The sequence below is a fragment of the Mustela putorius genome, unplaced genomic scaffold (assembly GCF_011764305.1).
Source record: "Mustela putorius furo isolate JIRA1106 unplaced genomic scaffold, ASM1176430v1.1 tig00000873_pilon_pilon_pilon, whole genome shotgun sequence".
NCBI classification, from domain to species: domain Eukaryota; kingdom Metazoa; phylum Chordata; class Mammalia; order Carnivora; family Mustelidae; genus Mustela; species Mustela putorius.
Window position 1 is genome coordinate 1,873,201 of NW_025421504.1, and position 25,152 is coordinate 1,898,352.

Below are 25,152 nucleotides of genomic sequence, written 5' to 3' on the forward strand. Positions count from 1 at the left end.
CTGGGAGGGAGCGTCCCCAAGCACCGCAGCTGCCCAGCCACGTGCAGGCCCCCGCCCCAAGCGCCAACACCATGGACTCTGTTTCCCTCGGCTGCTGGAAGACTAGTAACTCCTCCACCTTGCAGCGGCCCCGGAGGCAGGACAGCGACACAGACCGGAGAGGTCGGCCGGTGCCTCAGGAGGAGCAAAGGAGAGCCTGCTCAGGCCGGAAGCCGGGGAAGGCGAGGCGGGCGAGCGTCCCGAGCACTCAGGCCGGAAGCCGGGGAAGGTGAGGCGGGCGAGCATCCCGAGCGCTCAGGCCGGCAGCAGGGGAAGGCGAGGCGGGCGAGCATCCCGAGCGCCCAGGCTACCGGGAACGTCCACGCCCTAGTTCGACGGTGTCCTAAGCAAGCAGCCGGCACCGGCGAGGGGCGGCGACCCCACCCCTCCTCTGAGCACACCATGGCGATGGTGGGGAGTTGCTGGAACAGCTCTAACGCCTCCCTGGGGACAGGCGGGGAGCACGCTGGCCAGCAAGCCTCCGTTCAGGAACACGACGGGATTCCACACTTCTTCCAGGGAGGACGCCCACCACCCTGTTCGAGGACTGGACCCTTCATTTCGGGCCCTTCTCTCGGCCTGCTGTCATCCCCCCTTGCTGCGACGGCAAGCTGCTATGTGGCCCGCTAGATGCCATGATAAACAGTGGCAGGAACCGCATCTGGTTTGTTCAGAGTCTGAGAGTCGTGCGATGCCAACATGCTGCTGCTAAATGCATGCCCCGACCAACGAATTACCGTCTACTCTCCCTACAAGGCGTGCCGTCCCTTGCCAGGAGGAAGCATCGTATTTTCATAACCACAGCAACAAGCAAAGTGCCCCGTATATGGCAAACACTCAATATTTTGTTGCGCAGAATCAAGTCGGCGTGAGTCATGTGCCTGCCTCTCCCGGGGCGGCCGTCTCACTTCGGCTCCCTGCGAGCTGAGCAAGCTTCTCGTCTGCCCGGAGGACACCAGCCGCCTGCGAGCTGAGCAAGCTTCTCGTCTGCCCGGAGGACACCAGCCGTCTGTCCTGGGACCCTCCCTCCCTCCATCGTGTGTGTCTTCACCGGAAGATGGGAGGGAACCGAGTCGTCTCAAGTTCATACCAGGAAGAGAGGGGAATAATCAAAGTAATTTATTTTTGAGACCCAAATTGGAAGAAAGGTGATTTTTAGGTAATACCAAGCATTTCATATTGAAAGAGGTGGGAAATGTGGTTCTCTGGAGAGAATCCCTGAAAATGAAAAGCCCGTCCTCCTCCTTACCCGCCGCGAGTCCCGTGAGTGACGGTCACAGATCACAACAGACGGTCACAGGTCACAACAGACGGTCACAGGTCACAACAGACGGTCACAGGTCACAACAGACGGTCACGGTCACAACAGACGGTCACGGGTCACAACAGACGGTCACGGGTCACAACAGACGGTCACAGGTCACAACAGACAGTCACAGATCACAACAGACAGTCACAGGTCACAACAGACGGTCACAGGTCACAACAGACGCTCACAGGTCATAACAGACGGTCACAGGTCACAACAGACGCAGAACTCGGGACAGAGCTGGAGGCCAAGCCCAGGAGCGGTCCCGGCCGGCACAAGTGAGACTTCGCCACTCCTCCAAAGATCCTCCTCGGGGGGCCGATACACCACTTTTAGGGGGAAATTTCTCAGAACGGTGGTCGGAACGCAGCCCAGTAACTAGGCAGGGTCTCCGATTCCTTCCCCGCCTCACCGCTGCTCTGAGAACGGAGTCTGTGACGCGGAGCAGCCGCGCTGGGCTAACTAGCACAGCGAGGAGGAATCCCAGGCCACGCAGCCCCAGTCCGAGCGCCCCTGCTCAGCCACGGCAACGGTACCTCCGAGATTTCCTTTCAAGGACTTTGATTGGCAGAGAAAAATGAGGGAAGAAAAGAGGAATGCTGCCCAAAAAATAAAATAAAAAGAGACAAAATCTAGAAGGTCTCCGTAACTCAGAAAAAAAGACACAACTTTTTTGATTCCTTTTGAGGAATAATGTGGATTAAAACTGTGTCAATATTCTGGACATAAAACTTATAAAACCACACTTCTCCTAGTAAGAAGAATTTCCAGTCTTTCTGAAGCAAATGAACCCTATACACGTTAACAGCCGCGTTATCATAAATGCTCGCTCCTCTCACCGCCGCAGAAGAGGCGCGGCTCCTTCGGACGGGAGCTGCGTCCTTCCTCGGTCTCAGCTCTTCACTGACCAACAGCTCCCGCAGCTACGGCCAAGGACTGAGTGCCACACAGTGCTCCTTAGCAGGGGAGCAGGGAGAGATGGGGCAGAGCGCGGAGGAACAGAGGGAAGTCAGGGCAAGGAGAGGGGAGGGAGGGGGGCAGGGGAGGGGAGAAGGGAGGGCAGAAGAGGAGAGGCCGGGGAAGGGAGGGGAGGGGAGGGGGGAGGGAGGGCCAGTTCTCTGGGCCAGGCAGGGGCAAGAACCTGCAAGGAGCAGTGGGGTCCTGAGAGCCCCAAGCGGCCAGGACAAAGCTCGGAAACAGCGCCGTGGCGGGCTGCGGTCTGCTCGGGGGCTTGCCGGCCGTGCTCGCGAGCGCAGGCCAGCCTGGAGAACGCTGAGGGAAGGCCCACAGGCCAGTCCACCCAGTCCCCTCTGCGGGGGGCCTCCGAAGGGGTCGCCTTCTCTTTTCCAGCCCAGCAGTGGCTCAAAGCAATTAAGCTATTATTTCCTAAACCGTGCGTATCTAGAAGCCCACACAGCCGCCTCCTCCCCACCGCTGGGGAACGCGCACCACTGGAGAGGAAGAGGACGTCCCGTGCCCAGCCTGAGGGCTCCCGCAAAGACAGCCGGACGCCTCCCGGCTCCCGCCTGCACACCTGCGCGTCTGCAGAGCCCATGGAGACAACGGCGAACGAGGCTTCTCTGCAGACCGCTGGCTCTGCAGACACAAACAGGACTCCTGTCACCTTCCAATTTAGAGCTGCTTGCAAAACACAACAGAAAACAGACAGCCGCCCCACGACCTGCAGTCCCAGTCCGGGGTCCCCGAGAGAATGAACACACGCGCCCACACGAGGACTTGCACACCGACATCCACAGCGCCCGTCTTCGTAACAGCCGACCGCTGGGAATCAGCCAGACGTGCCCCGCCGGGGAAGGGACCCACAAATCGTGGTGCAGCCACACCGTGATCTGCTCCTGGGTCATGGACCGGGACGAGCAACGGACACATGCAGCGAGACGGCCGTGTCTCAGAAACCATGTCGCGCGGGAGGGGGCAGGTACCCCAGCCTGTGACCCTCTGCCCACACGTCAGGACCAGACCAGCCGCCGGCGCCCGCCCGGGCGGGGAGTCTGTCCTTCCCGGGGACCAGTGATCTCTGACCCCAGGGGTGCAGACAGCTCTCGGGGCTCACCCAGCCAACGCCTTCAGAGTGTCAGCACGATCCCTTCTCCACGTGGCGTCCACTGAGTGCTGTGAGAGGCGTCTGCGGGACGGCATGCAGGAAAAGGGGCATTCTAAATTCCAAGAGCCGAAGAGATGTGAGATCTACAAAACCAGAACCAGCGTGGACCTTCCCGAACACCCGCGAGTCAGGGGTTCTGACTGGATCCCGGCAGCCCAGCCGCGCGGGCACGGAGTCTCCGGGGGCGCAGAGTGCCGGGCCCGGCACCCCGAGGCCGCCACAGCACCGTCACAGCCCGCGTCAGGGCCACAGAGCACAGGGCCTGGTGACAGCGTGACAACCGGCACCGCATTCTCACGTACCATTCGACGAACCCAAAGAGACACTCAGGGAAAGCGCTCTTTCCCGACAGCAACGGAAACTGGAAACTCGTCAGAACCTTAAGGGATGCGTCAGGTCTCCCGAGCCCCGCTGCAACGAGAAAGCGCCCCATGGCTGTGGCTGCAAAGAGCTGGCTCTCCCCAGGCTGACGGAGCGACTGTGCATCAGCCCCACCAGAACCCCAGGCATCGGGCACTGGGCCAGGAGCAGGCCAGTCTGGGGCTCCACGCAGGTCCAACCCGACGCCTGAGGTGCAACATTGCATGCGCACCCCCATCCTCCCTCGTGTCTGTCTGTCCCTCCCCGTCTGTCCCGCCGAAGGCCCCAGGATCAATACTGACTCTGACAACTCACTTCCCATCGCCCGGAAACCTAACCTACACCAGGTCGGCCACACCGAACCACGACTGGCCTCGAGCCCCCCATCCCCCGTCCCCTCCACTCCTGGCAGTGGAAGAGAGGGGGGCATCGGAGACGGTCTGGGGAGCGTGGCTTGAGGGGCTGGCTGCATCCAGGATTTCTGGGAGAAGGACACTAACTTGGATCTCCTATCACCTGTCACCTAACAGGAGCGTGGTGACTATGGGTCGGTCACTACCTGGCCTCTGTAGCCACATAGGCAGGATCCCTGCAAATCCTTTGCTAAGAGAGAGCAGAGTCCACAGACAACAGGAAAACAGGGAGGGGGAAGAGCCCCCAGGGCAGAGTGGGGTTCTCTGCATTCTTAACCTCCACGGAGCCCCATTCTGTCCCCAGCTCTGCTCCTCAAAAAGTATGGCTATGATCTGTATAAAATAGATGTTGGGTTTTTTTTTTTTTCATAAAATTCAAGATGCCAAAAATTGTAAGACCATCATTGCTTCATGCGTCACTAAGAAAAAAAAAGAAAGAAACACTGACCATTTAGCTCTGACACGGTGCTTTGTCACCGGCTGGGATTCTTACGCGATGCCTGGGACCAGAGCCGCAATCAGCTTAGCCAGACAAGATGCTCACTTCGCGTGCTCTGCTCAGGTGCTCCCACGCCTCTCGCATGCGCCTGGAGGTCCGCTCTCTGCGCCAACTCCGTTTCCACTCAGCCTCACCGCGGGCCAGGAGTGTGGGGGGCGTACCATCTCCACGGTGGTCTCTGGGGCTTCTTCCAGGTCCAGACCCCCATCCACAGGCCTTCCACAGTAGGACTGAGCCCCTTCCGCTAGCTGGCTGAAACACAGACCACGTCCAGCCACGTCCAGTCACGCCACGAATTCACACCTGGCCACGCCAGCACGGACAACTCGGTGCACACAGCCAGAAGTCAGCACCGTTGGAAACACGCCTCCCAGGCTCGGAGATGCTCACGTAAAAAGAAAGGGCGTCTGAGCACGGATAGCCGATGTGTTCAAGACGGTGAGTAACAAGGCACAAGGTGTCCCCAGAGACCAGGAATCCACAGAGCGCCCAATGGAAATTATGGACGAGAGAAATACAACGGAATATATAAAAGTCGGCAGGTTGGCTGAATAGGAGACGGGACGCCAGAGCAGAAGAGCGTCTGTGACTACGATGTGGTCGGGAGAAAACGCCCGGACGAGCGCACGGACGGAAGAAACAACACGGAACGGACGAGCGCACGGACGGACGAAACAACACGGAACGGACGAGCGCACGGACGGACGAAACAACACGGAACGGACGAAACAACACGGAACGGACGAGCGCACGGACGGACGAAACAACACGGAACGGACGAGCGCACGGACGGACGAAACAACACGGAACGGACGAGCGCACGGACGGACGAAACAACACGGAACGGAGAGAAAGATGCGCTCGGGGCAGGACGGAGGGTCTGACGCTGCCAGCACAGCTCCCGGCGCGGAGGCGGCGCACAGAACAGTCTTCAGGGCACTGACGACAGCCGGCGAGCCCACCGCGAAGGAGCCCCCCACACAACGAGCCCCCGTAGCCACACCTCCGAGCGCCCGGTACTGGGTGGAAAAGGCCGCGAGCAGACAGAGGGGGAGTCGCGCGGCCGCTGTGGGACAGAAGATGGTGGAAGCCTGCAGAGGCAGCAGCGCACGTGAACGCCCCTAAACCGGAAGGAAGAGCGCTGTGGAGTTCCACACCCAGCAAAACTGTCCTTCGGGTTGGAACAGAGGTAGAATAGCAACATTTCCAGGGCACCCGCACGGCTCCGTCAGTCGGGCGTCCGACTTGATTTCTGCTCCGGTCATGATCTCAAGGTCAGGAGACTGAGCCCCGCACTGGGCTCCGCGCTCCGCGGGGTGTCTGCTTGGGATTATAGCTCTCCCTCTCCCGCTGCCCCTTCCCACCAACCCCCCCAAAAAAACATTTTCAGATAAACAAAAACTAAATGAACGTGTTGTCAGCAGATTCACAACAAAATATTTTAAACATTCCAGGTTGAAGGAAAATGATCCCAGAAAAGACAAACATGCAGGAAGGGGACAGAGTGCCCAAAGCGGGGAGTAAATGCGTACACCCGCGTACCACCGGCCGCCCCAACAACGGCTGCACTGCCTCCTGGCACAAGTCACACAGGGACCAACCTCGCAGGCAGCCGCGTGGGTTGGGGCCGGCAGAGAGAGCTGGGGCCCCGCCCTGTGGCACCGGCAGAAAGACGGGGCGCGGACGGGCGCACAGCTGCCCTGGGGGCACCCTGACACCTGCACCCAGCACGCATTCCCCACTGCGTCCCGAAGGGAAGGGAAGGGGAACAACGTTCTGAAACCTGATTAATGCAAAGGAAGTCAAGGGAGAAGACAATAAAGAGCAGCTGAGACGAAACTCAGAAAGAGGAAGCCAGTCGCACACCCAGGTGTGCCCACCGTTCGTTACATGAGAGGAAACGGACGAGATCCTCCAACGCAAGGACAAGGACCCCTGCGATCCGCAGGTGCACGGGTCGGCCTCCAGAGACCACCCCCACCCGCGCGCAGGGCCCCCTTGGCCATCTGCAGTCCCGGCTGCACCCCAGATGAGCCGAGCAGAGCGGCTCAGGCCACCCGGGAAATGAAGAGGCTTCCCATCCCCTGTGCATTCGTCCGAGCCCCTGCGAGTGCTCTGGGGACTCAAAGGCGAATCAGCAGGTCATCTGGTGATCAAAGCCAGATGCAACAGACAGACGTGAGCCAAGGGGTAAAAGATGCGGCCCCAAGACCTGGAAACTGTGGCCTCTCCTTCCAGGCAGCCGTCCCTGCTGGAGCCGACATCCGCTCAGCAAAGCTGAGACCTGCTCGCCTTGGAGCCCCCACCCCGAGTGAGCCACTGGCTAAAGCCCCCCGTACAAACGTCCAGGGTCTGCAGAGTCCCACAAGCCCCAGTCCCCTGCTCCTGTCCCCCTCAACGTCAGTGGTAAAGAACTCCCATCAGCCGAGCAAACAGAAACAGTCGCACTAAAACGAGGAGCAGCGCAGCTGTGAAAAGAAGGCGCTTCTGATTTCACAAGCACGAAAACATGGAGAGACCCTGAATGAGGCCCGTCTCCCGAAGCCTGTGTTTTGGGGACATGAGGCCCAACATTGTCCAAAATGCTCACCTTCAAGAAGATAATCTGGCTGTCCTCGATAACACGGATTTTTCTGCCAGGTTAAGTAGATGAGAATAAACCCCTTTCAGAACCAGAGCGTGTCAAAGCTGAAATAAATTCTGGAGACTCACCCACGGTCACAGGTGTTCAGTGGGGTGAACACCGGTCCCCCAGTCGCCAGGTTAATGCCTGGGGTTATTAAGGCCTAGAAAACCCTGGGCCACACTTAACTGCCCTAGACTTCTCTGCTCCCAAGTTCCCTGCGCTCCTGCGAGAGACAGAGAGCTAGGACAGTGGGGCATCCCGTGCGGACCCCACCACGCAGACCATCACCGTCCTGAGCAGAGGACAGCAGAATTCGTGATCTCGTCCGCTGCCTGCAGCCCTCTCGGTCAGTGAGTCAGTGTCCACTTACCTGTGGTCATGCACTGATCATGACGACCGACACTCGGATGAAGACAGCCAAATCACAACAAAACCACTGCCCCTCGGACTGCAGGCTGCAGCCAGCGCCCCCAGCATAAGCTGCGCCGGCCTCACCGCCGCGTCCAGTCCCATGGAGGAGTCCGCACCTCCGCCCGAGAGGACTCGGGGCAGACCCTTCGGTAACTTTCTCAGTTTCTCTCATGTTTACAGATTTTCTATCTTTTCTGAAGTCAATCATGGCCATTTAACTCTCCTGGAAAATTCTGCACCCAGTTCAGGCTTCCCAATTTATTCGCAGTTTTGCAAAGTGTCCTTCATGACTCTTTCAATTTCCTCAAAACCTGGGGTACTTCTCAACTGTCTGGGTTTTCTCCTTGGATTTTACTCAAATTTGGCTAAAACTGTCTTTATAAAAGCAAAACTTAGAACTAAAAATCCATCAAGGAATCTGCCCTACCCGCAGCTCTTACATGCCCCTGCCCCCGACAGGAGCCCTGTATGATCATGCCAAATCAGCCACATGCCAAATCAGCCCTCTGTCATCGGGCCCCCGAGTCACAGCTGTGTACGGGTGGGAACCTCAGGTCTCTGTGGGATCCATCCACAGACCAGCCCGTGAACGCAGGACCATGCAAAATACCTAAACAAACACGAGGTACGCTGGACCCACCAGTCTCTCTTTGCTGGGAACCACTGGGAAAGGCAGGCTAGAATCTGCCTCAGGCAAGCACACCTCCTTACGGGGACACGAAGGGCCCTCACAGCCTGCACCAGGCTCATGGCCTCGGAAGGGGCTATCCTGCCTGCATCAAACTCAGGGTGTGCCCCAGGGGCCCTCAGGTACCCGCCAGCTTTCTGGGGGCTCCCTTCATTGCAGTGAGACGGAGTTGGGGGGCAGCCACACAGCCTATGTGGGATCAGGGGCAGAGTGGACCGACCACAGGCCGAGGGAGCCAGGGGTGCTCAAGGCACGGGGTGTGGGGGCCTTACTCTCTCCTCTGCATGTCCTCTGGTCCGTCCCCTGGGGTAGTACGTGCCTTTCCAACCCATAGCCTGGCCCCCTAGAGAAAAGGGAACACTCTCCTGGGGGAAATGAATCTTGAAGATCCAACCAAAACAAGCAGCCAGCAGACAGGTGAGGCTGAAGCCGTCGAGGGGCGCGGTCACAAGGTGAGGTCAGAACCGGGGGCTCACGGCCTCACAAACCATGACCGTGACAGGACGCAGGGGAACAACCACCAGAGTGTGAGCCCCATGGAGCGGGGCAGCGTCGGGGTCGTACCGGGACCCTGCGCCCAGGCAGGGCCTCCCCCAAGCAGGCAATCAGCAAACATATCCAACAGACAAATACATAAGAGAAGAAAATCCAGTCACTGGGGACCGAGGGGTCCAGGGATGATGCAGGATTCGTAAAGCGGAAGGAGACAAGAGACCTGGGGGCACAGCACGTCGGTGACCAGCCACCAGCTCGGAAGTGCCCCTGATGGCTGCTGGCCCCCACAACCCACAGAGGTCACCACCCCACCACTCCACACCCGCTGACCTCGACAGGAAGTTTCTCCATCATGCAGCCCGGGCTGAGCAACCACCTCTTTCTAAGCCCAAACGCCTGGTGAACCATGTGGAATACAAGTTAAAATACTAATTACAGTCCGTGTGCTCTTGTCGTCCTAGAACCTCTTAATAAACGTCTTATAAGTGGGACAAATGGAACAGGCCTGAGAGTATTTGAGGCCTCAGAACGCTGCGATGAGCCTGTCCGCAGATAGCACATTACCGGAAAAGGACGTTAGTTCTCCCAACAAAAACTCAGGCTCCGTCAGTTTAAAAATCTCCATGTGACCTCTCACAACTCAACAGAAGACAAATAACCCAACCGGAGAACGGAATGTTCCCAAAGCTGCTGCGCAAGTGAGCGACCGATGAGCTCGTGAAAGGAGCTCACCGTCCCTAGTGACCAGGGAAACGCAAACCCAAACCAGAGAGATGCCTCTTCACACCCACCAGCACGGCCACTGCAGTAAGAGTGGGGTTTTTTTAAGATTTTATTTATTTAAGAGAGGGAGTGTGTGAGTGAGTGAGAGCGAGCGAGCATGGGGGGGGCAGTGGGGGGCAGTGGGAGAGGGAGAAGCAGGCCCCAGCGGGGAGCCCGACGTAGGACTCGATCCAAGGACCCCAGGATCATGACCCAAGATGAAAGCAGACACGCAACCAACTGAGCCACCCAAGTTTCCCAGTAACAGTTTTAAAACAAAACACACAGAAAGTGACAAGTGTCGGTGAGGACGGGCAGAAGCAGCTCCCGCCCACCGCCCGAATGGAAAATGGAACGGCCGCTCCGGCAGTTCCCCACACGGAGTCACCCACCACCCAGGGAGAAAAAGCTGAAAGCACACGTCCCGCAGACACTCGACGCAGACGCTCACAGCCACGTCACTCGCGAGAGCCGAGGGGCAGCAACAGCACAAGTGTCCATCAGCACCCGGACACACACATGTGGTGTGTCCGTCCGGTGAATTCACCCAGCCGTAGGAGGGGCTACAGTACCGACGCACGCGACAGCGCGGGAGTGGTGACCCGGCCACTGAGCGAGAGAGGCCAGGCGCACGGCCACACGGGGCGCGACTGCTCCCTCCTGCGCGCCGCAAGTCCTGTCCCCACGCCTCAAAGCTCCCTCCGGTAGCACACCAGCCAGCAGCTCCTTGACATTTAAGAGAAGGGTACCCAGAAGCCGTCGTGAACGCCGATTCACGACCACCACGGCGCCATCTGGTTTCGCGATGGAACGAAGTCAAGCGAGCAGAAGCGGCCACTCCCCTCCAGTCTGCGACTACCCCCTGCATCAGACGCTCTCATCTGGCTGCAGCCGGATCTGACAGCCCTCCCAGGCACATATGGTGCGCATACGGTGGGCTCCTCGCGGCCGCCCCCAGACTCTGCACCCCACCGCCGCGGGCTCCGTAGCGTCTCCCCTCCCGGAGCCGGCACTTCCTCACGCGTCCCCAACCTCCCTCCCCAGCGGGCCTCGCATCGCCGGGGCTCCGGGTTAACTCAGGAAGCCGGCGCGGCACAGGAAGCCGGCGCTGTCTGAGCGGCAGGGTTAGCGCGCAGACAGGCAGCGCCCGGTCCTCGTTGGCAAGTTGTCACACCCGGAGACGGATCTCATCGGGAAGAGGACAGACCGGATCCTTGACAGGCTTGTTAAGGACAGAGTTAAGCCCGATTTCTCGGTAAAAACACGATACTGCCAGCAAGTCCGTGCGCAGAGGTGGGCAGGAGGAGGGCCCAGAGCAGGGGTGCCGGGTGGTGTAGGACCGGGCCCCTCGGGAGCCACAGGCTGCCTTGTCCTGTTCTCCCCGCTGAGCCTCCCTTCTCAGTTACAAACCCTCGGTTCCGCGCTAACCGCTCCACTTCCATTTCTAGGAGGCGACACAGCAACAATTCAACAAGTGCGTGTTCCTCCCACGATCCCACAACACCCACCCCTGCAACCCCCCCCCATGGCAGCAAGACATGCCCATCCCGGTCAGCCCTCCCTGTCCGGAAGGCGCCCCTGCCCACAGCAGACAAGGAGCGAAGCGCTGCCGGTGACCTCTGCCGCAAGGACATGAGGGGCGTGCCGGGACGCCTGACTAACCCAACTCCCGACAGCGGCCCTGGCTTCACATCCGTGTGGCGCTGCACCGCTCACAGCCGTGGGGGCCCGGATCCAAGGAGCACCGTCACATGTCCGTGCCGGCTGCCTGGTGACTGTGGAGGCCGGAGTCACCACAGGGACCACACTGCAGCAGCCCAAAGAGGGGTAACCCTCAGACCGCAGCAGACAGCCGGGGATCTAGCCCTGCAAGCTGTGCACCCTCCAGACCAGCTGCAACACTTCCCCCTCCTCCCTCAATGGGCTTGTGTGCTCTCTACGGTTCATTGGTGGTGCTCGAAGCTGCTGCCGCCGCCTGAGTGCTGCTGGAATGCGCTGGCCGGCAGGGTTAGCAGCAGGAGCTGGGCGGACACAGGGTCCAGGGGACAGGGCCGCACAGGAGCACAGATCGGGATTCTCCCCCAACATGGTGCGTGGAGAAGCTGTCGGCGGGCAGTGAGAGAGAAGGGGGTGGAGGTGGAGCGCGCAGACACGCGCGAGGCTGCAGCAAAGACATAACTGAGGTGTCCGTCATAGGCGCGGAGCTCCACGCTCCGAGGGAAGCACGAAGTCATGACCAAAGCCCAACGGTTGACCCCAAGAGGACCAGAAGGCTTTGCCGACACCGTCACGCAGACTCAGCGGGCTCTGGTGCGAAGGGCTTCACGCCAGACCGGAGCCACACGAGCAGGAGCCGCCCCCCAGCGCCCGCTGTGCTCGTGCGTCCTCGTTCACAGCATGTCCGAAACACAAGCAAGTGCCTAAAGGCCCGCGTGAGGACGTGTGGCAAAGGAAGCCAGGCTGGGGAAGGGAGGGGGGACAGCAGGGCGTGATGGCGGTGTGGGTCAGGGACCAAGCTTTCCCTTCAGGGCATTCTCACTGGCCACACCACAACGTCCGTTTGGGCCTGAGGTCACAGCGTGACTGTCCCAACAGGAGCCACTACAACAAACAGCCCACACTGGCCTGTTCCACACATCCACCCAGACCACCTCCTTAGGTGAGGGGGACAGAGTCCACTGGCAGAGCGGGCTCCTCTCTCGATAACCCAGAGCAGCTCTGAAAACCCCAAGGCAAGGTGGAACCAGCTCAGCCAGGAGTCTTCACCGCATCCCGCACAAGGTTCACTCCGGAACCCTGAAGGGAGTCCTGTGGGACACTGGCCCGCCTTCATGTACGCTGCTCTGCATGTAACTCCCACCCTGAAACAGGTCCCACGCGCTGTGACCAGCCCCAGGAAGGACACCGCAGGCCGGGCCGGCGAGTCACCCAGCCGCATCACGGGCTACAAAGCCCGACCAGCAACCTGGCCAGACGGGGCCCTTCCCCAGCACCTCCCAGTGCAAACAGCCAGCAGGTCACGCGACGGGCCTCTGGACGCTCTCTCCCCGAGACCAGGGTCCCGCCGTGAGCCCTGCCCCAGAGAAGAAGCGAGGACAGCGCCTACCCCTGCCCCCGCCCGAACCTAAGTGCTGGGGTTGGCCAACAGCGCCTGTGCCTAAAGCCGGCGGAACGCGCCTGCGAATGCCCCTGTGTGAACGAGGCTGTCCACGGCCTCACCTCCCCCGACGCCCCCACACACCCAACGGTCCAGGCAGCGAGACTGGCTCAAGCCGGCTCTCCGAGGCACGCACACAACTCCTCGATCAAAACTGAAGGAAAGGCCTTTGTCACTCAGATGAAATGCGACCATAATCTCCCCGGGCTGGTGACCAGGTGGTGGGGCCCTGCTCTGTCCCAGACAGACTCCCGGGCCCTGCGTGCACCCTGCGGGGTGGGGAGCGCGTAACATGTGTCTAACGGGCGCACCGACCTCCCCTCCCCAGCCGCACAGCGGCCGTGAGAGGCCAGGGGAGCACAGAGAGCTGAGGCCAGGACAGAACGCGGGCGCCACACGTGGGCCTCAGAACTGCCCACCACGCCCGCCCCTACGGGTCCCCGCCGCACCCACAGACCTGCCTCCCAGAGGAGACGCTCCGAAGACAAGCAAGGCGCGCTCCAGGGAGTCTCCAAAGGGCACATTCCGTCCCCCTGTGTAGACAGGAGTGCTGAGATGTCACTGGGACAGAGGCGCTCAGTCAGGGGCCGGGGTCACTTCAGAGGCCGCCGACGGTGGGAGGCTCAGCGAGCTCCTCCGCCTGCTCCGCGGGCGGTACACGTTCCCACCTCCCTCGGCTCCCGGGTCGGCAGCGCTGTGGGGAAAGGCCGGCAGGACCGGACCCTTGACCGCGGCCCCCATCAGCCCAGGCCCACCACGCCCCACACGAAACCGCCAGAAGCCCGACGTGCTAGAGGAAGCCTCAGACACACGCGTTCTACACTGGGGAGGCCCCGCTCTGTGGTCCCCGCTGCCGCCGCCCACCCACACGGCCCTGGGACCTCCCGGGACAGGCGTGAGGTCTGACCCCTTCCGGCCGGCACCCCTCCTTCCGTCTCCTGCAGAACACAGATCTATGTACCTACGAGGTAGAAAGGCAGAGCCTTAAATTTAATCAAAAGAAATACTTCACTGGTGGCAAACATCAATTATTTAGCCAAGGGTTCAATCGGCCTGGAAAGGAAATCCGGGCCTGACGGGCTGGCAGCCTCAGGAAGAAAATCTCATCACTATGGCTTCTCTGAATTCCTTCTTGACCCCAAATCCCCTTCACCAGACGGTGTCATCCCGCACAGTCGGAGCGAGGAAAGGAGGAGGGCGCGCGAGGAAGGACACCGACTCCCGAGGCACGAGGCGGGCCCGTTTCCCGTGGCTGGTTTTCTGTCCCTCCTGAGTGGCACTGGGGTAGCTCGGTCCCACGTGGCCCACCCACAGGCACGCAGACACCCGCCAACATGGATGAACAGGGCCTCATTTCCAGCTGCGCCACCTTTCTGAGCCTCAGAGGACAGGACACGGAGGAAGAGAAGACCAGATCTGGGGAGTCCACCTCAGAGGTCTAGAGATTTCCTAACACCCCCGTTGCTTTACTGCAGGTGGTTCCTTGGACTCTCTTAGGCAGAGCACTCGAGGGCCCCGTAAACGCAGTCAAGGGCTGTGTGTTTTGCTCTGCAACGTTCCAAAGGACCCTGATTGACAGTTAGGAACACACCGCCACGCACACCAACGTCTGAGCTTGCTTACTGTCTCCCGTCTTGTGCAAACTCTGGGAGGTGACGCGAGGCCGGCCTCCCCTCCCGTCACCCACAGGAGCTTCCAGAGAGCGGAGGAGCACGCCGCTCACCCCAGAGCATGTGTCATGACCGCCCAGCACACAAGGCACAGCCCCACAAGCCGCCCTGGCCAGCCCTCCTGATGCATCCTGGGCCTAAGGCTCGTTTCCAAATATATGCATCCCACTAACAGGTGGAAGCAGCAAAATTTAAACCTCTTTATCGTACTGAAGAATGAACGCGACCGTCCTGACGTTCAACACAGAAAATACTAAGTATTCATCGCCACGGTTCTGCTTCCTGAATGCGGGCTCAGGAGCCCAGTCCGTTGACGTGAGTGGCCCCTTCCTGGGTGCGGCCGGCACGCTCTGGTCCCCGCCTGCAAACCAGCTCCAGTGGGGCCCCACCCACACCGGTGCACCCTACAATCCAGAAACAACCCCCCTGACCAGCCTTGTGACCAGTCTCTCCTTCAAAACACCCCCCTGCAGATCCGCTCTTCAAAGCCCACGGACCTCAAGCACATGTCTCGGCCGAACAACGTCCATCTGGAGGGCCATACCATCTCTGCGACCACTCGCCCCACATGGCCACCCCTACTGCAAGAAGGTGACTTCTCAACCCCATCCTGAGTCTACTGTCGTTTTTGGATCTGTGATTGTGTGCCTATGTGTAAATGCAGCCTTACATGGTAATGCCTCCTCCAGATGCCACGGGGGAGATCTACTCTTAAATAGAGATTTAGATTAAAAATCATGGATTCCACTTTCGAAGATTCCACTTGAAAAATCATGGATTCTACTTTCGAAGATTCCACTTACTGCCAGCTAGCACAAACTAGCTGATGCCTACCGAGTTAAGCTAATAGTAAAGCTAGCAGTAAACCCACTCCTAGCACTCCCCGAAATTGTAAATCACGCCCAAGGGAATAAACAGGCAATATCCAGAAATACTGACCCCGTATTCTGAAAGACCACATCTTCTCACGTGATACGTCTTTAAAAGGAAGAACGTAATTAAAATAGCAGAGCCTGTTCCGTGAAGAACGCAGTCGGTAGATCTGAATTTATCTGGCTGCATTCTCCTTTAAATAAATGAACCCAGCAAAAAACCAAAGCCTGAAGTCGAACTCAGGATATGGTGAGATGTGGGTAAGTGAGAAAGGCGTTCTTTTACATTTAAATATTGCTGGTTCTCCACCTTCCAGATGCCAGTGACGTCAAGTCTTCCGACAGACGTCACCTCTGTGTGTTGTCACACGTGGACGACGTCTGTCCAAACCGCACACGCACCGGAAGCCCCTGGAGAGTGTCATAGAGCTCTGGAGCGCCTTCAGTGTCCTCGGAGAAGCGCGTTTCTACTGACAGCAGGACGCATCTCAACTGTCTTTAAAGGGACACACCATGGAAATATCTCTCTGCTCCTCATCCAAGCCCCAAAGGCATTATATTATGAAGCCTCCTGAGCTTTTATATAACCATCAAGAGGTAACAAATCTAACAGAGGGAAAAGCAAAGTCCTTAGGCATAGATCAAAGTCATCACTAAGAACCTGACTTCTGACGAATGGGAGTCTGCGGTTATTAACTCCACAAGTTAGACCTGCTGCCCCCTAAGACACAAGGGGACATGGTTGCTACCACTCAGTCTATGCAGACTACAGGCAGCAACAGAAATGACCGCAGACACGGTGACAGGCACCAACAGATTCACATCTGACCGTTCTTGTAGGATGTAGATGATGTACAGACTCCCTAATTCCAGATCACCCGGATGAAGAGTCCGCAGGTGAGGCCCAAGCACGCGGGGCTCACCCGGCCCCCAGCCGTCTGCCCCCGTGAGGCAGACGCTCAGAAAGGAAGGGTGATGACCACAAAGGCTCCTGGGAGCCGCGTGAGCAAGGCCACCACACCCACGTTCCGCGTGCTCGTGCCCTGCAGAGGACTCTGGAGCCAGCCCACCACACAAAACGGAACAGAGAGCACCTCCATAAACACCCCAAATGTCTAATCTGCTGCTACAGTTAGTAATCTTCAAGCCAGCTAAAGAGCAAGGCTAAAGGTCTTGGGGTGGTTCAGGGGAAAACTTAAGATCTTAAAAGGCAACCTGCCACTGTTCTTTGAAAAAACAAAACCACAGAACTGTCAGATATAAGCAACAAAAGCATGGTAATTGGCAGCGGCCTCCCGAAGAGACCCCTACCTTTTGAATCAAAGACCGAGCTTATAATAGGTGTCATCTTTTCAATGCTGAGTGCTTTTTTCTCAACTGTTTGAAAATGGAAGACAGGAGAAATGGCTCTAACTAGCTGAGGCTGTAGGAAAGTTACTGAAAATATGTTTCCTGAGAAAATCTGTGATCTAAGAGTAACACGAGAAATGCTTTTCAGTGCCTAAAGACTGCAGGGAGAAACTCAGGCCGAATGAGCAGGAGACCATCCCGCCCAGGGCCCCCGCCAGCGCCTGGCCACCTTTACGCACGACAGGGTGCGTCCATGTTGCTGGGGAGGGAGGGCGCAGCGAGGAGCGTCCAGCCACCAAGGGACGCGAGCTGAGGCTCCGTAAAAACCTCTCGCTTGGATTCAAAGGCTGTTTGAAACCAAGGAATCGAAGCTTCCCTGTAAGAAACAAGAGGAAAGCAAGCGAAGCGCACTCACCCGTGGCTGCCAGTTCTCGTACTGCTTCTGCAAATTCGCACCGATGGTTTCCAGAGCTTTCTGAGGCCCCATCGACAGAGGATCTGGAGAAGCAATAAAAAGCAGAAAGTCCGTTACCCATTCGTTTCCTCCGCGGCTGAGCCTGTCGCTCACGGTTTCCTCTTCCATCACGCACTTCAGAGTCACCCTGGACTGAGCAAGACACACCTGGGGGTTTTCTGTGTTTAACCAGATGTAGGGAACTGCTATGTCCCCAAACAGGACAAAACGCCACACCCGCTCACCTTTCGCGAGGAAAGCTGTTTGGTCAGACTCGCTTGGTTCCTGCGCTCCTGGCAGGCTGTGCGGGGTGGGCCTCGGGCCTGGCGGGGGCCTCTGTGCTGAGGAGGGGCCAGGGGAGGGCCGCACCGTGCTTCCCTCTCGCAGAGGGCCAGGAAGAAGACGGAGCCACCAAGGCGACGCATTCTACATGCCTTCTGTCTGTGCTGGTTCCTCCACAAGAACGACTGGTCAACGCGCCTGTGTTTGTGGCTTACCGCCCGTTTCAGGAGTGGCCTCTAGGGCAAGGAACTCTAACCAGCCACTTCTCAGACGTACGTGGTCGCCAGACATCCCTGCACTCTTTACAATGCTGAAGAACCCCAAACAACCTTTAAGTGGTTGTCTCTATTGGTATCTGCTGAATTCAAACTCAAGACGAGAAATTTTAAAAACTGTATCCATTCATACAAAAGTCATAACAAACCCATTACCTTTGAACATAAATACTTATTATGAAAACTGACTTACAAAAAACTGAGAATAGCACTGTCCTACCTTTTTTGCACGTGTCTTTAACACCTGGTCTCACACATCCGTGCCTGCATCCGTCTGTTACAATATGTGGTTCTGGCCGACACAGAGGAGGAAAATCCCGCCTCACACACCCACACCCGCGGGAAGGCCACTTTAAATCGCCTCTTGAGACAGTCATGCTATCTTTGCTGCTGCACCGAAACTCGACGCGTGGCAGCTTCTCTGCGGCTGTCGGCAACGGGGAGTGCAAAACCACAGCGATGAGCCCGTACTCCACGGCATTAAAATCCACGGGCCTGTCATGCACGTGGAGCAGACCCCGTCTGCGGGTAACTCTGTGTTGTCCTCACTGTCACCTGGAAAGCACTGATCACTGAGCTGCGCAGACCTTCTGTATCTCGTTCTCCAATATCTCAAATCCCGTCACTAGCTATAAACACTTTGGTTGTTTTCCCCAAAATGCCCACTCACTTTGTTCATTTTCCAGAAAATGCAGCCAAATGCCCGAGGCCCATCAGCTGCTCCTCCAGGCCAAGGACCTGCCACAGAAAGGGCAGCCAGTTGGTCCCAGGACGCATCCACCACGTGACGCCCTTCCTCCCCGGGACCAGGACCTGCCACTCAGGGGCCCCTTCATCACGTGACATTACAGACACGTGTCCAAAGGCCGACGTCCATGCATGAGCCCGAGCGTCTGTGCCGACCCGGAGCGCCGCGTCTGCCCCTTCCCGGAGCCCCTCGCTGTCCTGGCTTCCCACGCACCAACGCTAATTCTGCCCCAACTTCCCCAGCCGCCTTCTCAAACGCTGCCTCCCACACACGAGGGTTTCGGCTAACCTCCCCCCTCCCTGCACTCCCCAGACAGCCCCGGGCCAAGCCCACTTGTGGCGAGAATGGACAATCCCACGCTGTAGAAGGGGAGCGGCTCCCAAGAAAAGAGCCTCAAGGGACCAGGGGACAGTAACGCTCACGTCGTCACAGTCTCACAAGGAGGAAAGCAAGGCAGAGCTCAAAAGCACTTGAAGATGTAATGCTTGACCACTGCCCACATCTGGCAAGAGACGTCGACTTACAGATTCAAGGTCAGTGAAGCACAAACAGGATTAACCCTAGAAATTCTGTATCCAGACACATCGTAATCAAACTGCTAAAAACAAAGACCAAAAAAAGTCCTTAGAGAAAAATCAGCTCACGAAAGATCAGGACTGAGTCTGGATTTCCCCACAAGACCGAAAGCCGGACAGAAGACAGACGCCTTCACATCTTGAATGAGAACAACCACCCTATATTCACGTCAGAGGGTAAAACACAGGCCTTTTCAGACCCACAAACACTCACAAACTCTGCCCGTGTTCCTCTTCTTGGGAAATAAAGCACAATAGAAGCCAGTGAAGGACCCGGGGAAAGAGAGAGAGAGAACCCACAAGACGTCCGTGAACCAGATCCAGAGACAAAGCCCGTCCAACAGGAGCTAGGGTGGTATTGTTTTATTAAAAACAGATTTCGGGCGCCTGGGTGGCTCAGTGGGTTAAGCCGCTGCCTTCGGCTCAGGTCATGATCTCAGGGTCCTGGGATCAAGCCCGGAATCGGGCTCTCTGCTCAGCAGGGAGCCTGCTTCCTCCTCTCTCTCTCTCTGCCTGCCTCTCTGCTTACTTGTGATTTCTCTCTGTCAAATAAATAAATAAAATCTTTAAAAAAAAAAAAAAAAACCAGACAGATTTCTTGAGCACTGGAATAATTATTGATGGCACTTGACAGATCTACTGGGATATATGTAAAAAAATAAACTCGTAAGTCCACCAAAAATTTAGCAAATAAAAGTAACTGGCAAATGTGTAACCACGAGGAAAATTACACACTGGGATGAGAAAGGAACCGATCGGAGCATCCCCTCTGGGACGGGCAGGAACAAGAAGCAGCTTTCTCTCATTATACTTTGCAGTATTGTGTGATTTTAAAGCTGTATGCACGTATTACTTTGATTCTTTAAAAGGTAATTATAAAACTAAGTATTGGGATTTTAGGATCGGGAGGGACCTTTACCACCAGAGCATCAAAGTCCTGAGGACTCTTCCCGATGTGAACGCCGGGCCCCACCCCGGAGCGTCCGAGTCAGTAGCTTCAGAAGAGCCCCGTCGGCTGCTGAGCACCTCTGCCGAGGAACCGGATGAAAACTGGGCCGTAACTAACTTACCCGGAGGAGGCGTGGGAAATTTCTTTCAATCCGTGCATAACTCACGAAGTTAGAAGTTCACCCTCATCTCTCTTTGTGCTGGTAGGAACCCAGTGCTAAGGTCTCAAAAGAATTAAAAGGACCTCAATCAACCCTGTGGTAATCGAAATCACAAGACGGGCCAGAGACACGAATAAGTCGGAATCTGAAAAATCCAGGGCCACGGCAGAGCACAGGCAAAGCAAAGGGAAGCAGGCAACAGCGTCAACGAACAAGAGACCATTCCTAGCAGCCGCGCCCTGTGCGTGAGCCCAGGAGAGCAAATGCGGGAGCTCGTGTACGTCTGTCCACACCCACACCATCCTCTCCCACGTGCCCAAGGAGGGCATGCCGAGTATCTGCCAGCGCTGGAGGGCGCCCGCCACCAGGGCAGCGGCCCCTCACTAGGCACGAGCGCCTGAGGGCAGCACCCCTACCCCCCCAACCTGGATGACGATCCCTGCCTTCCCAGGGAGGGGCAGGCGCAGTCACCGGCCACTCATCAGGTGGGGATCGGTCCCGTTCCTGGGAACCCATGACCAATTAACCACCTGGTTTCCTCCAAGGGTAGGACAGAGAGTGGGGTGGGGGAGGAGAGGGATCAGGAAGGGGAAAGAACCAAGACAAGGGAGACAGGGCGACGGTGCCCTGACCCCACGCTCACTGCAGTCAGCCAAGTAGAGAAATCAACTAGAAAGTTCCTGGAGGGTGGCGCGGACGGTCCGGTCCGTCTGATGAGGGCCGGCTCTGAGGCTACAGCACTGTCCTAACTAGACATTTCTCCTCTGCCACCCTCGGGGGCGTCCACGGAGTGAATGACGCGGGCGGGAAGGTAGGGGAAGAGAAGAGGAGACAGCAGATGGCATCCGTGTAAGATCGGAGCTTTGCAGCGGCCTTCCGGCAAGCTTTCCAGCCTAAGCCCCCTGGGTCTCACGGTGCACAGAACTTCACGTTGACGGGAACTACAGCCAGCCTACCCCGCGGCACAGGAGAGAACCTAAAGTTCTAAGTGGCCAGATGACCCGGTCAAGTTCACAGAGGCTGGCCGTGACGCTGGCAGTCAGCCAACCTGCAAACTCTCCACTTCTCTCCACTCTCCTTCAGAAGAGCCGGTGCACCACCACTAACTACTGACGTGCTGGTCCCGACCGCGGCACCTGGTGCCAGCACAGAGACTCTCCCTCCTCCTGGCTAAGGTTCTGGAAGATTCTGAGAAGGGCTGAAGCCCAGGAAGCAGCCCAGGAAGCTGACCCGGTGCCATCTCCACCCACTGGAAGATGAGCACAGGTAAGCCCTTTTGAAACAATTCCTCTGTGATCTCACTCCTCCCCGGAAAAGCCTGCAGTGAGCTGCCACCCGGAGAATGTGCAAATAAGCACGACTGACTGGCGTTGTCAGGGCGCGACCAGGGGCAGGGCTGGATGGGAGGGGCCGAGAGACGGGGCTGGACTTGGGGGCTGTAGCTGAGACTGTTTCTTGACCGGTAATGGGTCAGCCTGGGAAGAGTGGTCCACCTCCGCACCGGGATCTGCACCCCTTCCCACACGTCTGCCATCCTTCAAAACTAAGGGCACCTGCGTGGCTCAGCCGGCAAAGCGTCGGACTTCGGCTCAGGTCATGATCCGGGATGCAGCGCCGCGCCGGGCTCCCGGCTCCTCCGAGAGTCGGTTTGTCTCTGCCTCTGCCTTTCCCCCTTCCCCTGCTCGTGTTCTTTCTCTCTCTGTCTCTCAAGTAAATAAAATCTTTAAAAAACAACTTAAAAACATGCAGCGCTCACTGCTCTAGAACGTGTGCACTTCTGTGTAGCTTGTACATCTGCTAATGGACTTGCTGACTGCGCGCTCGTACTGCCTCCTGGATCAAGTACAGATTTCTCTGCCTGGCGTTCAAGGACTCTGCCACTAATTAGCTGTGTAACCTTGAGCAGCTAATTTCGATGGAAAAAATAATCATGGCAAAGGCCCACTGTGAAATCAGAAGTGCTTTGTTGTGGCTCCGAACCGCATCAGCCATGTCACCCCCACGTGTTTCACCATTAGAAGCGCACAGAGAGGGAGGCACTTCGCCCGGCTGAGGCAGGGCAGGGCGGGAAGTCCCGGCAGTGAGGCTCTGGCTCGCGGCCGGACGTGGCCCTCCCGGTGCCTGTGGGTGCTGGGACAGAAGCCTCCCCCCGACCACCGGCTGCACAGCCGGAAAACAGATGGGGTTCCTGCGTCGCCTGTCACTGCGCCCGCACCGGGAGCCGGGAGGATGTGCCACAGAGGGGCCAGCTGGGATGCCGGCTGGAAGGTGCAGGTCCCACCGCTCACACAAGCTTCTCTGCATACGGGGGGCGGGGGGAGGCCCCGAGACGTTATGCACGCCTCCTCCGGGGGACACAGAGATACCCCTGGCCTGACCGGACCGAGAAAACAGGGTCTCCGCGGCAGGCCCGGGCATGCAGCAGGCCCACGACAGTGGGTGCCCCAACACCGACGCTTGCGGGGGGCCACCGGTGCTACAAGAGCTCCACCCCCATAGCCGGGGCCCTTCTCCCCCTTGGGGGCTTGGGCCTCGCCTCTCCTGCAAAGGCCCCTCTCTCCACTGCAGGTGAGTCGTCCACCTGCAGCATTTTCTGAGCTCCCGCGCTGCCCAGGGTGGCACCAGCCCCGCGCCCTGGCCCTGTCGGTCAGGCTCCTTGCGAACAACGAGCAGCGCCCACTTCCTTCTGTGCCTGCGCGGAAGTTCCCCTCGCGAGCATCTGTGGCCAACCTGATGGACGCCGCCCCGAGTTTGCTGTAACAATCGAAGGACGAGGCCCGGGGCAGGGCTCCGACAACCCGAGGACGTATGAAGACGGTCACTCCGTCTGTGGCTCTGCACCATGTCCCTCGGTGCCCCCGTGTAGGGGGGGGGGGGGGGCAGAAAAGACTTTCCTCTGAGGACAAAGAGGAAAACACAGCCAGATGCCTCCCGAATATTTCCTTAGGATTCCAGAATTTTCCAGCACCTGGAATATTTCCTTAGGATTCCAGAATTTTCCAGCCTCCTCACCTCCGGTGACACACGGCTCCCGTCACGGAGCTCATGAAAACCCTCTCAGCTACATGAGTCACCCCTGCTCTGCAGGCAGCTCACCCGTACCCGCTTCCAAACAGATATTTCTCCAAGAGGTACGGGCACGCGCCGTTCCTCGGTGCGGTGTTTTTTAGCATCACGCCGCAGCATTTAGTGCCGGGCCATAAAACAAAACAGCCTCTCCCCTGCTTCTCTGACAGGAGCTGAGTGTCACTTCCATGAAATGAAACAGTATCTTATTATCGGGCGGAGCAGAGGGGCCGTGCGGGGCTCCGGGCGCCCGAACCTGCCCTGCGCCGGGGGGCGGCCGGGAGCCCGTGCGCTTGGGAGCGGCCGGCAAACCGGCTCCTTGTGCGTTCCAGCAGCGACGACCGACGACCGCAGTCGCCATCAGAACACCTACGGGGCCACTTGCCGAACTTGGCCAGGCCCAGGCTCGGAGTCGCTCCTGTGTGTGCTGGCAGTGCACGCCTGGGGCCACCAGAACAGCCTGGAACATGAGTCGGCCCCCTTGTCAAGCTACCCGCACCCGTCGCCCCTGCGCTCAGAGCAGTTTCCACTAGCCCAGACCGGCTCTGGTGCTTTGATGTGTGTGCGTCTGCGGCCAGAATGCCGTCATCCTGCAACCCCGACCCCGGCACCGAGACCCCCCTGCACAGGCCTGAGGGGAAGCGCGGGAGACTCCGCGGTCACCTGCCACAGGTACCGTCTGCTTAGGAAGAGGAGCGCCCAGCACTCTGCTCTCAGACGTCCGCTAGAGCCCTCTGGCCACGGGCAGCCGCGCCCTGGGCCGGCGCGGGACAGCACCGGCGCGGGACGCAGGCGCCCCTCGCTCCTGAGCCAGCGCACGGGGGCGGAAGAGAGAAGCGGCCACAGGAAGGGTTGCGGTTCCCACGCGGCCCGGGGTCAGCACTGAGCCACGTCGCCCTCCCCGTGACCGCTGTCCCCAGCCGAGAGGTGGGTGCCGTCGCCGCTCCGCTGTCAGATGAGGACCTGCTGACGTGAACAGCTGAGAGGAAGAAGGTGAGGGTCCCAACGGACACAAACCCTTCAGACTTCGGCTGACGGCACAAAGCCGAGAGGGACCACCGTGTGGGGACGGCTGCCTTCACAGCAGCAGCGCCCTTGATGCTACCCGGCCACCCCGGCCCCTGCAGGGGGTCTCCCTTACGAACCCTTCCCCAGCCATGACACACCTGGATGTTCACATCCTGAAAAAGGCAGAAGCAACCCATCCTTGGGCCCGGGTGGCCTCGCACCGCCAGCCGAGCCGCTCCACGGCCTTCACCGCCTGAACCCTGGGTCCAGCACCTCTCGCCCCCCACACTCAGGGCCCTGCTCTGCTGCTTTTCCTCTGGGCGCTGCTGGTTCTGGGCCGGCGACCTCACCAGCCCCCTTCCTCGACCAGTTCCCCCTTTCTAGCTAACCCCTGGAAGCTGCCCCCTTTCTAGCTGTCTCCTGGAAGCTGGAAGCAGCTCCGCTCCTAACACCCAGAACCGCCAGCCCCCGCTAAATGCAACCCCACCATCTCCACGGCTGGGTTCCAGCTCTCAGGTCTGGCGGCCGCTCTCATCACGCCTGAAACCTATAGCCCTTGTTCAAAATGCTACCCTCTTCCTACGTGAGCCCGGAGCATGGGGCCATGGCCAGGCGGGCAGCCACTCGGGGATGAGGGGCTCGGAGCCCGTCCACAGGCTGGGAAGAGGCATCTCCATGGAGGGCGTGGGGACCTGGCAGGGCGGAGGACAGACGCCCGTGGGGGAACGGGCAGGGTACAGGAGCCTGACGGGGGTGCAGACAGCCGGGAGGAGAAGCCGTATCAAGGCTGTCAGAGGAGAGAGATATAAACACGGAAAAGTCCTGCCGGGCTGGAAAGGAGACGGTTCTTAACCTGCAC

At 58.6% G+C, this 25,152-nt stretch overlaps 1 protein-coding gene across 4 annotated transcripts in view; it reads right to left on the minus strand.

The window, feature by feature from the left end:
- The window catches only part of RPTOR (regulatory associated protein of MTOR complex 1), a 307,301-nt gene that overhangs the window by 212,960 nt on the left and 69,189 nt on the right, over positions 1 to 25,152 (minus strand). For 3 of the 4 annotated variants that reach the window (XM_045085733.1, XM_045085734.1, XM_045085735.1), the window contains exon 3: positions 17,192 to 17,274. In XM_045085733.1, coding sequence (XP_044941668.1) covers positions 17,192 to 17,274 — 83 coding nt within the window. Of the gene's footprint in view, positions 1 to 10,476; positions 10,770 to 17,191; positions 17,275 to 25,152 lie in introns of those variants that run through there. The other variant, XM_045085736.1, reaches the window with a different exon arrangement.